General features: G+C 34.2%; 1 protein-coding gene across 1 annotated transcript; it reads left to right on the top strand.

The window, feature by feature from the left end:
• The first annotated feature begins 3683 nt into the window (after positions 1-3683).
• On the top strand, positions 3684-10564 carry trim101 (tripartite motif containing 101). The gene is made up of 9 exons (XM_073823136.1): positions 3684-4010; positions 7481-7641; positions 8051-8225; positions 8303-8398; positions 8483-8716; positions 8798-8820; positions 9106-9230; positions 9308-9546; positions 10406-10564. Exons 1-9 carry the CDS (start codon positions 3846-3848, stop codon positions 10490-10492), a joined length of 1305 nt encoding a protein of 434 aa, XP_073679237.1. The 5' UTR covers positions 3684-3845; the 3' UTR covers positions 10493-10564.
• The last annotated feature ends 6763 nt before the right edge of the window (positions 10565-17327 follow it).

The raw sequence follows: 17327 nt of genomic DNA, 5'->3' as shown, positions 1-17327 counted from the left end.
GAGATCTTAATTTGATCAATGTCCCATCATCTACTGTATGTTCTGTGTTTAAATATCTGTCATTTCTTTAAGATGGATTAGCTGTCCTTGTTTGTGCATACATTCATTTACATGCACGTGAAACAGGATGTATGGTAAACTTGTGTAATTTACCCCAAATGTGTATGTTTTAGTTGTTTAGAATCACATTGTGAATATTTCATAGGTCTGTAGGTTTATCTCATAGTTTTTGTATTTTATTTATGTCTAAATCATTACACAGATTATTAGTGATCATGTTTCTAAGCATTTCTAAGACTGAACTGTTCACAATGTGTAACGCTTTTTATTTGCAAAATATTATTTCTCAACACAAGCTCCACTGTAAGATGGATACTAATCTGTTTTTCTTTCCACTTATTTGTTGTATTCATTAATTCATGATCATAAACAACAACAACAAAAACTGATCCGGCTTCCTGTTGCTTCCTATCTAAAAATAAGAGAAACTAATGGAGCGTTGTGTGTGAATGCAACACCTAAACTGAATCATGTTAAAAATGAAGGAAATAGTGTAAAGGTGGTGATGAGAAACAATATTTTATTTATTATTTTCCTATGTTTTTAATAAATTACATAGTTCAATATGTGTAAACGAATATGACTATTGTACAGAATAGCTGAATTCTTTTGCGCGTTCTGGATAAATCAGCTGAAATTGTTGTAGCATGAATATAATGTGTCAGAGAGATGTAACATGGATAATTGGTCTGAATTACAGCTGTAAAATAAATGTAAAGGAAGCTAAAAAAGAGTGAGTGTTTGTGTGTATTTGTGCAAAGGAAATGATCTGCAAAATAAAATGGTAATGTTGCTTTTCACACACTTAGGGATATTTTAAGAAGTTTGGAACAACATAAGGGTGAGTAAATATGACTGAATTGTTGTCAACTATTCTTTTAAATAGCCTAGCTTCTAATAAATATGTAAGCTACACTTCATTTTTTATACTCTAAAAAGTGATCATGTGAATAAATTTCTCGATTTTAATCTGTTCTCATTTTTACAAAGCAAAGATTTTTTTTTTTTTTTTAATTGATTAGTCTAGCCTGTTTTCAGTTAAAGAATGCAGTAAGCTTTGTGGTTTGTTATGATATTAAAGTCTCAGATTTTTAAATTCTACCCATTTTATTGCAATGTTTGAACAATAAATACTGTTTTAATGCTGTGACAGATTGCTGTGTAGCGCCTCAGTTCAAGAGACATGAACTACTCATCTCCTCTGCTTTAATACGAGTTTCAACATGAATAAACATGAATAAATATTCAAAGGTATGTTAAAAGAAAGAGTACATCTTACCGAAGTCTTTATCCTTTCTCATGTAATCTGTCAATCTGTTTCAACCACGGGAAGACATCAATATAACAGCTTGTAAACAATGTCACATAACGTCACATTTACCTCAGAAAAACACATTTGGTGACCATAAACTCATTAGTCAGCTAGAAAATTAACTCTAGAGGAGAATTTGGCTAAATATATGCATCATATAACATATTCATTATAATTGTTATTGTTTTTCTACAGTTGAGGTCAAAAGTTTACATCCTCCTTTCAGAAACTGCAAAATGTTATTTTACCTAAATAAAAGGGATCATACAAAATGCATGTTATTTTGTACTGACCTGAATAGGATATTTCACATGAAATATGTTTACATATAGTCCACAAGAGAAAATAATTGTTGAATATATAAAAATTACCCCATTCAAAAGTTTACATACACTTGATTCTTAATACTGTGTTGTTGCCTGATTGATCCACAGCTGTGTTTTTTTGTTTAGCGATAGTTGTTCATCAGTCCCTTGTTTGTCCTGAACAGTTGAAATGCCTCATGTTCTTAAGAAAAATCCTTCAGGTCCCACAAATTCTTTGGTTTTCCAGCATGTTTGTGTATTTGAACCCTTTCCAACAATGACTGTATGATTTTGAGATCCATCTTTTTACACTGAGGACAACTGAGGGACTCATATGCAACTATTACAGAAGGTTCAAATGCTCACTGATGCTCCAGAAGGAAAAACCATGTATTAAGACAAAATAAGTTAAATTTACCCTGACCTTCAAATTCAAAAAGTGTTCACCCCCTTAATGCATGTTTTTTTTCCTTCTGGAGCATCAGTGAGTGTTTGAACCTTCTGTAATAGTTGCATATGAGGTGAGAACACAGTATTAAGAATCAAGGGGATGTAAACTTTTGAACGGGGTCATTTTAAATAAATTCTTTTAAAAACTATTACTTTCTCTTGTAGACTATATGTAAACATATTTTATGTAAAGTATATCTTATTCAGGTCAGTACCAAATAAACAATAACGCATTTTGTATGATCCCTTAGGGCTGGGCGATTAATCGAAAAGTAATCGAAATCGACATTCAGAACCTATAATCGATCAAATTTTTCCAGGTCAATTATTTCAATTAATTTCCCTTTAAAAACACTACTGCATGTGGAGTCACGTGACCCCGCTCCGTTACGTCACATTATTCCGCCGACATGTCGATGGAGAGCTTAAGCAGTATTTATACAGTAAAAAGTATTTACAGGATATACAAGAGTAATTTTATTTAGAAGAGATACTGCTTATTTTCTACTTTTAATATTTATTATTATTTTATAAATTTATTTTGTTTCCAAAAGTGCAAGTTATTTATTTTCACTAATTTAAGAAAAATGTGACTTTTCGTTTTAAGCAATGTGTGCTTTAATTTCAGTTGTTCAACACTGATGTTCAATAAATAATCATAGATAGTAGATAGTGTGTGCACCCTTCATTCAAAAATCTCTCACTTGTAATATGTGAGCATATTTACTGTACAAAACTTGTCAGTGAACTATGAGGGCAAAAAAAAAAAATATTATATAAATATAATTAAATATAATTTTATTAATGAATAAAATAATCGTTCAATAATCGTAATCGGGTTAAAATGTTCAATTAATCGAGATTTTGATTTTAGGCCAAATCGCCCAGCCCTATGATCCCTCTTATTTTGGTAAAATAACATTTTGCAGATTCTGAAAGGGGGTGTAAACTTTTGACCTCAACTATGTTTAATTTATGTTTGTATAAATCTGTCAAGTTTTTCAAAAAACAAATCAGAGCAGAAATATAATTATGTAATTGTAACTTCATCATTATAAAAACTTCAGTGAGTGTAATTTAAGCGTTTGTATACAAATCAGATATTATAGTAATGTAACTGACTCTCATGTATATTTACAACATTAGTTGAGAGATTTTTTTTTTGTTCCTTGAGAAAATCTGGCATGTACTTCACCCAACATATATAGAAAATTATTGATTCGAATCGAATCAGGAAATTTCTGTCAAAACCCAGCCCTAACTGTGAAATATTACAATTTTGCCAACTCAAATACATGTGTGCACACAGTTTGTGTGTTAAAAGTCTACTTCATAAACAACATCTTACTTTCCTCTAATACTGTAGCTGTCCTGGTATTATTGACTTGTTGGCTGTTTCGAGACTGAAGACATGAATGATTGGAGTAACAGGAGATGAGGCATCATCTCTGTTTCCCAGCATTCCACTGGCTGCCTGATATGGGCACGACTGATCAAATGTAGGGGGTGTCCCAGTGAGCCAGCAAGAAACTGGACACCTTCCCCCTCTCGCACATGCACACAGACACATATTTCCAGCTTCAAACCAATACAGGCCCCATTGCGCTGCCTTGAGAGACTGGAAAACATGAAGACAGTGGCGTCTCATCTCCTTAGCTGTGGTTTCGCTTTCCTATCATAGTTTCCAGTGAGTGTGGGGTCAGCGGGGGCACACGACCATGTCTCTTCCACTGGATATACGCTCTTACCACAAAGACCCCTCTTTGGGCTCGCTGGAGCAACAACTCATCTGTCCCATCTGTGTGGAGGTCTTCACGAAACCAGTGGTCATTCTGCCCTGTCTGCACAACCTCTGCCGCAAATGTGCCAATGAACTATACCAGGTGTGTACCAAGTCACTGATGATGATGGTTTATGTGTGGATGTAGAAACATAATGTTAGAAACATGTTTGCAAGTACTTTTTCAAGTCTTCGGTAAGATGATAAATTCTCAAAATAGCATCTGTGCATTTGATACACTTACAGTTCATCTGTACATGACATGAGCTGCCAGCTTCCTCCATAAACCAAAGTGTTATGTGCTGAGGTGTTATTTGTATTTTTTGGTAAGTTGGATGGTGAACAATGTAAAGGTTCTTGTATGTATAAAACACAATTCCTCATAGAGTAAAGGCCTGTTCACTTCAATAATATTAACTATATTGCTGTCCACACCAATGGACAATAACATTCTGATATCGTTCCTATGTGTCATTATTATTGTTGTGGTGTAGATTTCCCTATTAGCATACAATTAAAATGATTAAAGTTTATAGTTATCATTACAGTTTTCGTTTTTGGCTTTAATGGGCCTTAAAGGAGAAGTTCACTTCCAGTACAAAAATTTACAGATAATGTACTCACCCCTTGTCATCCAAGATGTTCATGTCTTTCTTTCTTCAGTTGTAAAGAAATTATTATTATTTTTTTTAAGGAAAACATTTCAGGATTTTTCTCCATATAGTGAACTTCTATAGTGCCCCGAGTTTGAACTTCCAAAATGCAGTTTAAACGCAGCTTCAAATGATCTCAAATGCGGTTGTAAACAATCTCAGCCAAGAAAGAAGGATCTTATCTAACAAAACAATCGGCTATTTTTTTTTTCCCCAATTACAATTTATATGCTTTTTAACCTCAAATGCTTGTCTTATCTTGCTCTGCCTAACCAGAAAAACATTGTTCAGGCAGAGCAAGACAAGACGAGCATTTGAGGTTAATAAGTATATAAATTGTAATAATAATGAAAAAAAAAAAGATCAATTCAGTAGATAAGACCACATTTAAACTGCATTTTGGAAGTTCAAACTCGGGGCACCATAGAAGTCCACTATATATGGAAAAATCTGAAATATTTTCTTTAAAAAAAACATAATTTCTTTAGGAAAGAAACTGAAGAAAGAAAGACATTTTGGATGCCAATGGGGTGAGTACATTATCTGTACATTTTTGTTCTGGAAGTGAAGTTCTCCTTTAACTTCTATTTCTAAAGCCATAACTGCAACAGTGACAGTTACCACAAACACAGACCGTTTTCTAGTGACCTGTCATGCTAATATGTGGAAACCCAACAGGTGGAGATTGCAAATGTCTAAACTCAATCCCCAGTCTGAAATCTGAGGTATAAAAATAGGTGATGGCCTACATTTGATGCATTTGAGCCGTCAGTGGCTTAGCACTCATACAACACACAATGGACATATTGATATGAAGGATAGTCCCTTATAACAGACAGTCTCTTATGTCTTGTCTGCTCCTCTGCACCTAAATTAACTTTGATCCCTCACCAGTTTTCCCTTACACCTCCTCAGGCAAAGGTTAAAAGCCAAGCTGTGCATCTGTCATGCGGCCAGTTTACATGGGAGAAAAATGTACCATCTCTGGCTGCACCTTCTTATCGGCATGCTTGTCTTATCGTTTCCAGTTGCTATCACATCACAATTATCGGATAGCTATATATAGCAGCAATCACATTATGCTGATATGCAAGTTGGGAAGGTGATCCATAAGGACGCAAAAAATGCGAGTATCCTTGCTCCTTTAAGTACCAGGGTTGGGTAAAATTCTGAATTTAGGAATAGGCCTACATGTAATTAATGTTTAAGAATTTAATTATGCACTACAGGAAGTTGAAAAGGTATAATGGTTTAAAGGTATAGTTCACCCAAAAATGGTCATTTATTACTCACCCTCATGTCATTCCAAACCTGTAAGAGCTTTGTTCATCTTCAGAACACAAACTAAGATATATTTGATGAAATCTCTTTGGCCCTATATATATTGCAAATGGCTGCATTTGGACAGCAAGAGTCTTTTCCTCAACAGTTGGGAGGCCATGGAGGGTCAGAAAGCTTTTGGATTTCATTAAAAATATGTTAATTTGTGTTCTGAAGGTGAACAAAAGTCTTTGGAATGGTTTGGGGAGACATGAGGGTGAGTAATTAATGACAGAATTTTCATTTTTGGAAATCTCTGTAACATTTGAATTGGATTGATGGGAAATTCAGCAAATAATGTCATTCAAGAAAATCCAGTCTAACATTCTGGTCCATAAATCTGTAAAGTATATAAAGCTTTTTTTTTATTTTTTTTTTATAAAACTTTCAAAAAAGGCTGCCGAGCTTATATTCATAATTCACAGAGTCATATGAATTTCTTAGAATTTCACCTAAAATGGAAATTCTGTTAATAATCACTCACCGTCATGTTCAAACCCGTAAGACCTTTGTTCATCTTCAGAATTAAAATATTTTGTTGAAAACAGAGCTTTATGACTCTGCATAAACAGCAACGCAACTGACACGTTTAAGGTCCAGAAAGGTAAGGACTTAATTGTTGAATTGAGTCATTATTTTTGTTTTCCTTGCACACAAAAAGTATTCTCGTAGCATTACAAAATTATGGTTGAACTACTTTTGTCACATGGACTATTTCAACATTGTCCATAATACCTTTCAGACCTTAACCGTGTCAGTTGCAATGTGTCTATGCAGGGTCAGACAGCTCTCGGATTTCATCAGAAATATCCTAATTTGTGTTCTGAAGATGAACGAAGGTCTTATGGGTTTGAAATGACATGAGGATGAGTAATTAATAACAGAATTTAAATTTTGTTGTGAACTAACTCTTTAAATTCTTAAATTCTCAATTCAGTTCTAAATGGTGCAGAGCCCTGCTAACCGCGCTTGACACACTTGGCCTCTGACCTGTTTGAGAGTGAGAGCAGGGTCACTCTCAAACTGAGACCAAGAACGAAGCAGTGGCATAAATATATTAAATTGATTCCTGAGGAATATCCAGTTGTGCATCTCTGCTAAACAAACAGCAAATAATTCAGTAAATAAATAATTCCTGCCATGCCTTAGGACATCATTATAATTGAGGCAATGATGGTGCTCTGATTCACACTGGACCCATAAGCCTCAGCAGCTGAGAGCTATTAGAGTGTGACTATTTTAGGATACCTGGTGAGATCAGTCTCAAGCTCCTCTGTTTGCAAGATTTATTTCATGCCCCTATCTCTATTGATTAAGACAGGACACAAAGAGCAAAACAGACACATATATGGACAGAATCAGACTGCACAGTAAGATCACCTTACCCTAGAAGTACAAAGAGTGCATCTCTAGAGAGGTACATGAAAGTCCAATTAGCCTAACTAAGTGATGATGTTATTCAGTCTAGTTAACCATGGCAGGCATTAACGTTTTTTTCTTCCTTGAAAAGACATCTGTATTGAATTATGACAGGTGGTTTTACTTGTAATCACAACTACTGCTGAGAGCTGAAGAACAGCATGCTGAGTAAGATGCGCAGCCATCTCTCTTTCAGGTTGGAATCGGAGGACGTTTCCGCTGCCCTTCCTGTCGGCGTGAGGTTGTCTTGGACCGTCATGGAGTTTATGGACTGCAGCGCAATTTACTGGTGGAGAACATTATTGATGTTTACAAACAGGAATCTGAAAAGTCAGATCAGGGGTATGTTGAATAAAAAAAATGATACAGTAAATATATTTGATACTTAAAGCGATAGTTCAACCAAAAATGAAAATTCTGTCATTAATTACTCAAGGTCGTGTCATTCCAAAAGCGTAAGACCTTCGTTCGTCTTCAGAATACAATTTAAGATATTTTTGATGAAATCTGAGAGCCTGCATAGACAGCAACACAACTTCCACGTTCAAGGCCCAGAAATGTAGGAACGACATGAGTATTTAATGACAGAATTTTCTGTCATTAAAAAGGTTTGGAACAACATTAGGGTGAGTAATTAATGAATTATCTCTTTAAGGAGAATATTGAGCCCATATTCACATTTTTTTACTAAGACGGAAATTGGAGGATTGAACACTTGATCTTTAATTTATTGTATATTGAATTTCCCCAGCTCTAGGCCTCCACCAAAGCCTCCTTCAGAGTTCAACTGTAAAGAGCATGAAGATGAGAAGCTTAATATTTATTGCCTCACGTGTCAGGTGACCTCCTGCTCTCTCTGTAAGGTGTTTGGGGCCCACAAAAACTGCCAAGTAGTTCCTCTGCCAGATGTTTACCAGCAGCAGAAGGTATGATCTTCAAAATTTTTGTGCCTCTGTGTTACATCTTCACACTTTACACCAAAATATATTATTACTTCTTATAGGCTGAACTCAGTGATAGACTTGCTTCTTTGGTTTCCACAAATGACCGCGTTCAATCCTTTGTTAATGAACTAGAAGCACTCCACAGGAACATAGAGGTTTGTATGGATCTTTCTGAAGAAATTACATTTACAAATGCATGCAATAAAACATGCATAATGCTTATAATCCCACTTTGACAGGAAAACAGCAGGATCCAGAAACAGATTTTGTCTGAGAAGTTTGATCGCTTAACTGCCATTCTGGAGGAACGTCGTAAGATCATGACCGAACAAATCACTTCTGAGCAGGAAGAAAAGACTGGCTGGACCCAATCTTTACTGCAGACATACAGTGAGCATGTAGACACAAACTCAAAATTGATCCAGGCAGCCCAGAATGCCATTGAGGACCCAGAGATGGCTTCTTTTGTGCAGGTACTCTAACTTTTGTAATCTTACATTTTGAATGTCAAAGTCATACAATTTTTGATTTATATTTTTATCTCTCCTCTGTAGACCTCACAAGATCTTATTGAAAAGTAAGCCTCATCTTTTTGCAAAAAAATAATCAAAATAATGGGATATAAAGGGATAGTTCATCCAAAAATGAAAATTCTGTCACCCTCATGTTGTTCCAAACCCGTAAGAACTTTGTTCATGCATTAGGATATTTTTTACATTGTGATATATTAAGCTTGAACCACTGATGTCACATAGACTAGTTTGGAACGACATAGTAAGTAATAAATGACAGAATTTTCATTTTTGGGTGAAATATCCCTTAAAAACTATTACAGAAACAGTATTTTTTATTTTCTCCAAAGGGTTGGTAAAGCATCTAAGTGCTTCACTCAGGAGACTCTGGATCCTGACTATCAGAGGATGGATCACTACAGGCTTGATTTTGATGCAGAGGAGAAAGTTCTGCATCAGCTGGATTTCATGGAGAGTGAGCATCAGAGACCCAAAAGCTTAACTTCTCATTTATTTTTACAACACCTTCGATTAATGCTGCTATCTTTACAGTCGAAGAAGTAGTAGAGGAAGCACCTGATGAACCAGAGTCAGAACCTGAGTCTGAACCTGAGTCTGAACCTGAACCAGTGCTGACCCCAGAACCTGACTCTGAACCAGATCAGGATCTGAAATCAGAGGGTTTTGAGATGATGAATCCCACAACGGAGGACATTTGTGGACAAGCAGACAGTTATAGAGACATCAGAAAAATGGCTGTGTGCGAGAAGAGTGGCTTAAGCACTACACAGGTACATTTATCTACTAACGTGTACATCTACGGTAGGGCTGTCACGATTCCTAGATTCAATTCGAGAACCTGATTAAAAAAACTTGATTGTTGAGTAACCGGCAAAATACCAGGAGTGGCGCATTCCATGGATGAGAATCCATGAAACACATTATTAGACCATTTTCCAAGGCTGCATGATATATTAAACTCATTTAAAAATCATAATAAAGCTTAATGCTATTGTGAATGCACAAACGCTTTCAACGCGATTCAATTAAAAAAATATATGCGATGTAGATTTAATATGCACTTTAATTATTTACATGCTTGTAGGTTACATGTGCATGTTAGAGCGGCTCCATTCACAGTAAATGCTGCTCCACACAAACAGTAATCATTTACATGTGCGGAGCATCTCAAACTCCATCTCTGCATATAGCTGTCAGTTTGGGTTTATCATAACGTTCATCTGGGAACGCAACTTGCGCCATTTTATGATTTGTAAGGTAAATCATTTATAACACAGGAGAATACATCAATATCTTTCTAAACATGCCAACTGTTCATCGCAATTTCAAAATAAAAGCTTACAACTTTACTCTAAGTTTATATGTTTTGATGTCCACATATTCAATAAATTACAGTGGCTGTGGCATTTCTGTTGTAAAGAAATGATTTTATCAATAGCATTACTATATATTAGTATATTACTCATTAGTGACAGCCCTAATCTACAATCTCAGTCAAAGTTCTCAAGAACATTTTCAGGACACTGCATGAAGAACACCTAACTTAAAACATATTAATACAATTGTCTGTGGTATTTGAGGTTTATTGAAATTATGTCAGTAATTGCTTCTTTTGTGTCTTTCTTTTAGATTGTGACTATAGTCTTTTATATCCTGGGATTTCTGGTCATCCTACAGCGAATATGGGGAAACATTCAGTGCCTTATTTTTATATAGCAGAGGTGAAGAGACATAGTCTCCAGGTACCAAAAATTATCAGATGTTATTTCAAATAAAAAGCCAAAAGTTTTTTGTTGTTGTTGTTTTAATGGTGGAACTGTTTAAGATAAACTGGATTGGTATCCTGTCTGCAGGGGTGCCGCTAAGGGGGGGTAAGTTAGGACAATTCTAAGGGCCCACGCCTTTTAGGGGCCCCCAGAGATCTGCTTTTGTGTGGTAGGGGGGCCCCAACCTCATATTTTGTCATAGGGCCCAAAATTGCGAGCGGCGCCCCTGCCTGTCAGTAGAAATAAAGCCACTAAGTTTTCTGCAGAGTGCAGACTGCCACAGCTGTGAGCACTAGAAGGACTAAGCCCTCCAGTGGTCACCAGTGAGATGATTTGTTTCTAATTCTCCTGCCTGAAATGGGTTCTCTTCCCTTTTGTCTTCTTTGTGTTTGTGCAAATAATTAAACATCACTTATCTTTGGTTTTGCTTTTTCTTTCCCAAAAACATTGACTATTTTTGCTGTTAAAGTGATTGGCAGTTCTCACCATTTGTTAGATGAGTGCTCCAAGACTATGATTTGTAACACCCATCTACCAATTTGGATTGACTTTAGAGATGAATGAGATGAATAGTTTTTTTTTAACTGATGAAATTGTTTGTAATCCTAAAAATCGCTTGAATTAAAACCATTTGCTTTTATTTTCTTTTAATATCTCTTCTCTTTTTTGTCATTGTGACAGCATTAACTGTCTAACTGCTTTGAGCAATGCATTATGTAAAATTTTGCGAAACTGTAAATCATTGTCATAAATTGTTTTTCCGATTGTGTCAGACAAACACAACTGACCCCCGGTTTCACAGACAGGGCTTAAGCCTAGTCCTATACTAAAATTTAAGTCTGAGCTGTTTAAACTGACAGAAACTTGCACTTACTCATTTTTTTCAAAGGCACGTATATAAAAAATACTTTATTGTCTTTATTGAACTATGGCCTAATCTTGGCTTTGTCTAAAGCCTGTCTGTGAAACCAGTCCCAAGTGTATTTTTGTTACAGAGTGGCAAGGCATGCAAAGTAAAAACAACATTGTGGCCAAGAATTAGTTCAGTTTATTTATTAATTTCCTCACTCCAGGAAAATTTAAAAATAATCTATGGAGTCTGAAGCATCATTGAGGAGCGTAATATAAGAAATAAATAATAAGAAAAAAAACTAAATTCTTTTAATTAAATTTAGGTCATTCTTGAGACATGGGACAAAACCTGTCCAGCAATTATAACTGCTATTAGTCTTAAAAAAAAAAAAAAAAAAATATATATATATATATATATATATATATATATATATATATATTTTTTTTTTTTTTTTTTTTTTTCAATTGTAAATGTTATGGGGATTAATAATAGAATGTATTTAACACAACTATTCCCTTCAGTTTAATTTTATCATTATTATGTAAAATCAATGACACTTATTGTCTTCTCACTACATCTAACAGTGTGTCCACAGAGAAGGGTTTATTCATTCATATGCTATACAATGGATAGAAAAGTTTTTAATGATGAAAAATACCTTGTTTTATCAAAAGCAACACTTAATGTCTCATATCAAAGCAAGGTTGTTTTTCAGTGACACATGTGAGTTTAATAAGGTTTCGAAGTTGAGTCCTCACTTTTTGTCAACACCGTCAGACATTAATTAAAATGTAATAAAATCAGGGAATAAATCATTCTCAGCTTCTTGTCATTGTGACGAAACACAGTTGATTGACATGAGCATCTTACCTTAGCCCCGCTCTTACCGAACTAAAACAGTCCGAATACAATGCCATTGTGTGACTCAGGCACAGAGGAAGACTCTAACTGAGCGATTGATGTGTTCTGTTGTTGGATGTAATAATGAACATAGCAGTAGTCATTTACTCCCGACATCTGAGCCGTTTAAGAGGCAGAGGACAACGTTACTTTCGTTTTTAAAAGGAAAGCGCCGATCCCCAACTACATATGCATCTATGTTCGTGTGAGTCATTCGTGATGCAGCTTCACCCACAGCAAAAGTGAGTATAAGGGTTTTTTATGCATCTTTGCAAATGGCCTTTCTTAATAATGTGCTTGTTGGCAAGTTTTGCCAATAAACGCGGCTAAATGCAGTTTAACGCGGCTAAATGCGGCTAAAGTAAACATTACAGCTCATAATCCCTCAGCAGAGAGGGGCGGGGTGGGCAGAGCTCATTTGCATTTAAAGGGTCCATGCAATAAAATGATATTTTGCAGAGCTGCTTTTGACAAGGTAAAAGGGTGTTTTTTACACTACTATTGAGAATTTTTAACCAAAGTAAATTAGAGACTTTTCATTAAGACCCTAAAGAATCATATGATCTTGTGGAAAATGGGCATTCGATGACCCTTTTAAATGTGACTGTTGAATAAAAGCTTTATAAACAATAACACACTCACTGTTTGTTGTGGTTGTTTTAATACAGTAATTCATTGATTCTATGTATTTGAAAGTTAAAATGACTACAATTCAGGTTTTGGTCACCTCCGTCAGAAGAATATTTTGATGATATTTCATTATGGTATTTTATATTTGGAATGGTTGGTCATGTGAAAGTGTAATCTGTCTACTAACATGAGAATGTGTTTTAAAATGTTTAAAACATCTAGAATGCTGTTAAAGAAAAAGTTAATTTTTCAATTACACCGTCCAAGTTAAAAAGCACATTTTTAAAAAAAAAAAAAAAAAGAGAGAGAAAAGTTAGGAGGTTGTATCAAAGCATAGCTCAGTAGCTTAGTACATAATGCATAAATGTAGTTTCCTTTGAGTACAAAGTTTTATTTTTTCAATTTTCCACCCTGTTTTGTCCCACTTCTCAAGAATGAGTGATTTGTGACCTTTACAAATTTTTATAATATCTTGAAAACTTTACTAATGAATAATTATTAATAATAATTAGGCTACCTGTTGACTTGATTTGATTTCCTAGTATTAACCTTTGATTTTCTAAGTAACTCATGAAAACACTCTATAGGTTAGGTAACCACAAATTAACCTTGGTTTCACAACTCTAACCATAGCTTCACCATAGTAAAACTATGGTTATACAGGTAATCACTACGCCAAAAAACATGGTTAATTTTCGTAAAGGGGTGTTTTCTTATTACAACAGTTTAATACATTGGTATACAGTTTGTTAATTGTAAATGATTGATTTTCATAAGCCCTGATCAGCTAGCTTTTCCTAAAATGAAATAACAGTCTGGGCCAATGATGTTTTTCTCGGCTATTTTTTTTTTTTTTTTTTTTTTTTATTAATGCTTGAACAGATAATACAAAAAGAACAAAGCCAAGGGATCACATACAAATCCATAAAATAATGACCAATAATTTGAATTAAAATGATGACAAACACAAACATATACACATTAAAGGTAAATAAACATTGATACAAAAAAAAAAAAAAAAAAAAAAAAAAAAACGAATTTACATGAAATTACAATGATGTTACAAAGCAATTGAAACAAACACATATAAGGAAAGCTTCTACATATTCAGGTTTTCTTTAAATAACTCATTATAATAATTCAGGAATCTTGTATTTTTTTTATTTTTTATCAGGTGAAGAGATTTTAGAAGTGATTTTATTTCAATTTTAAAAAGGGGATAAGAAGGGGAACAATTTGAAAATTTTTGTTTATGAATGAAAAATTTACCATATAAAATAAAAAAGTTTATAATATGTTCCAGGGGTTTATTTTTAGAATTATTATAATGAAAAATAATATCTTTTAAACTAAAGGAGTGTACAACGTTGGCAGAGTCAAATATATGAGAACCTAGATCAGACCAAAATTGCTTGGATAAGGGACAATCAAAAAAAAGATGTACTAAGGTCTCCTCTTCTTGTTTGCAAAAAGAACATGAACTGTCAATGTCTAAATATTTAGAAACATTAGAATTAACAAGGTATATTTTATGTAAAATTTTAAAATGTGTTTCCTTTGCCTTATTGGAAATACAATATTTCCCAGGTAAAAGCCAGGCTTTTTTCCAGTCTATATCATCAACCAAGGACCTCCAGTAGAACTTTCCTCTAGAAGACATTTTCCTTTTGAATTGAAAAATTTGACGCACATGCCTATTATTACATTTCTTGTCTAACAGATCAATGCCCTCCAATAGCAAAGTAGACTGAGTAGCAACTGAACTCCTAGGATTAAATAAAGAATGACCTTTAACAAGGTGCATTAATCCAGGTGAGATTGCTTTAATCACTTTATTATATTCTTTTGGAGGAATTGGGAAACTATGTAAAGTCATAAATTGCTCATAAGAGAGGATATTTCCTGAGTCATCAAACAAACAAAGGATACAATTAATATCATTTTGAAACCACCTGGGGAAAAATAATGATTTATTTCTACAAGTAATATCCCTGTTATTCCATAAAAATGTTCTATGGGGTGAAAAACTATGAACATAGCAAAGCTTCCAAGCAAGGAGACATTGTTGATGAAATTTGGATAAAGCTATAGGTAGCTTAGACGGTAAATAGTTACATTTTAAAATGAAGGAAAGGCTACCAATTTTATCAAAAATATGGTTGGGGATAAAATACCAAATGGATTTAGGATTAGCTAGACATCTTTTAAGCCAATTAATTTTAAAAATGTTTATTGTGTCAGAAAAATCTAAAAAATCAACACCCCCTTCTGCTCTACTATTGGAAAGCACTTCCTTTTTTAATTTATGGGGTTTATTTTTCCAGATAAATTTTAAGAAAATATTATTGATTTCTTTGGCCACTTTATTCTCAACAAATAAAGATAGGGATGGATATACAAAATGAGAAAGACCCTCAGCCTTGGATAATAGAACTCTTCCATACAATGATAGGTCCCATTGTAACCAGGAATTAAGAATGTTTTTTGACTTGACAATCCTTGATGAAAAATTCAAGTGCTGTCTTGCCTGAAGATTTTTGGTAATATAAATGCCTAAATATTTAACTGTGGATTTAATTGGAATACTTCTAATAGAATCATAAATCAAATCATGAACAGGCAATATTTCACATTTCGAAATATTCAATTTTAGACCAGAAGCACAAGAAAAATTATAAATCAAGTCTAGAGCCTTTGACACTTGTGATTCATCCTTTAAGAACAACGTGGTGTCATCTGCCAATTGCGAAATCTTAATTTCCCTCCCTAAAACAGAAATCCCTTTTAATTCTTGACTTTGAACAATACTTAGGGATAACAGCTCTGTAACTAATAAAAATAAAAAAGGAGAAATTGGGCAGCCCTGCCTAACTCCACAGAGTATATCAAATCTTTTAGAGGTATTAAAGTTAATAACAACAGAACTATTAATTCCATTATAAAACATTGCAATGGTGTCAACAAAGGCATCCCCAAATCCAAACAACTTTAGTGATTTTAAAAGAAACTGATGTTCAATAGTGTCAAAGGCCTTATAAAAATCGAGGAAAAGAATAAGACTGTTTGAGTGCACAGAGTCAGCATAATCAAGCAAATCCAAGACTAATCTGATATTATTAGATATATGACGGCCCTTTAAAAACCCAGATTGAGTTTCAGAAATTATAGAGTCAAGATTTGTTTTTAGTCTATTGGCATACACCAAAGCCAGGATTTTATAATCTACAGTTAAGAGTGTTATGGGGCGCCAATTATCAATGGAAAGAATATCTTTATTCGCCTTAGGGATAAGAGAAATTATCCCTTGTTTCATGGTCGCGGTCATCTCTCTTTGAATGATGCATTCTTTATACATTTTTATTAAAGGGCTTTTTATAGTATCCCAAAATTGAGTGTAAAATTCAACAGAAAGGCCGTCGATGCCCGGAGATTTCCCTTTTTTCATTGACTGAAGTGCCTTCCATACTTCTTCACACTTTAACTCAGACTCACAATATGATTTGTAATCCTCATCAGTAGCAGGAATACAACACTGTATTTTATCAAGAAAGCCATCACAACTATTAACATCAAACTTAGAAGAGTAAAGGTTGCTATAAAAATTTGTAATGTAATCAGAAATCTGATCTAGATCTTTACAAATGGCTCCATTAATATTAAGAGCTGAAATGGATTTTCTCTTTCCATTTCTTTTTTCAAGCGCAAAGAAATAGCTAGAGTTCCTTTCGCCTTCTTCTAACCATTTGGCTCTGGATCTTATGAATGCCCCTTTGGCTAACTCCAAATACAGTTCATTAATTTGAAAATTTATCTTATCCAACTCTAATTTTTCTTCTTCTGAAACATTCTCTTTCGATGTCAGTTCATTTAACCGACAAAGCAAATTAGATTCAGCTTGAAGTCTCGAGGCTTTCAATTCTTTACATCTTTTTATAGCAATAAATCTGGATTTATATTTGAAGTATTCCCATCTTTCTTTATAGCCATTATGCACATTAGAAAATAGTTCTTTCGCAAGATTAATTATGCTCTCATTAAATTTAGTATCCTTCAATAAGGCGTTATTAAATTTCCAGTAGCCCCGCATCTTAGAAATAGGTTGCAAACCCCCAAGATTTATTAAAATTTGTTTATGGTCTGAAAATGGAGCAAAAGAATGTGAAATGTCCTTAACAAGATGAAGAATTGAAGACGATATGAGAAAAAAAATCTATTCTCGATCTAAAGGATAGGTTTTTATTAGACCAAGTATATTCTTGTGAATCTTGGTTGTAAAACCGCCAGGCATCAACCAAAGAGAGATCAGAACACAATGATAAAATTACGTCATTTCTTAAAGCAACATTACAGGGTCTAGGGGGAAATCGATCTAAAACATCATCCATGCACTCATTGAAGTCAC

Source organism: Garra rufa, chromosome 18 (assembly GCF_049309525.1).
Source record: "Garra rufa chromosome 18, GarRuf1.0, whole genome shotgun sequence".
Taxonomy (NCBI): Eukaryota; Metazoa; Chordata; class Actinopteri; order Cypriniformes; family Cyprinidae; genus Garra; species Garra rufa.
This window is presented reverse-complemented; position numbering and strand designations above follow the sequence as displayed.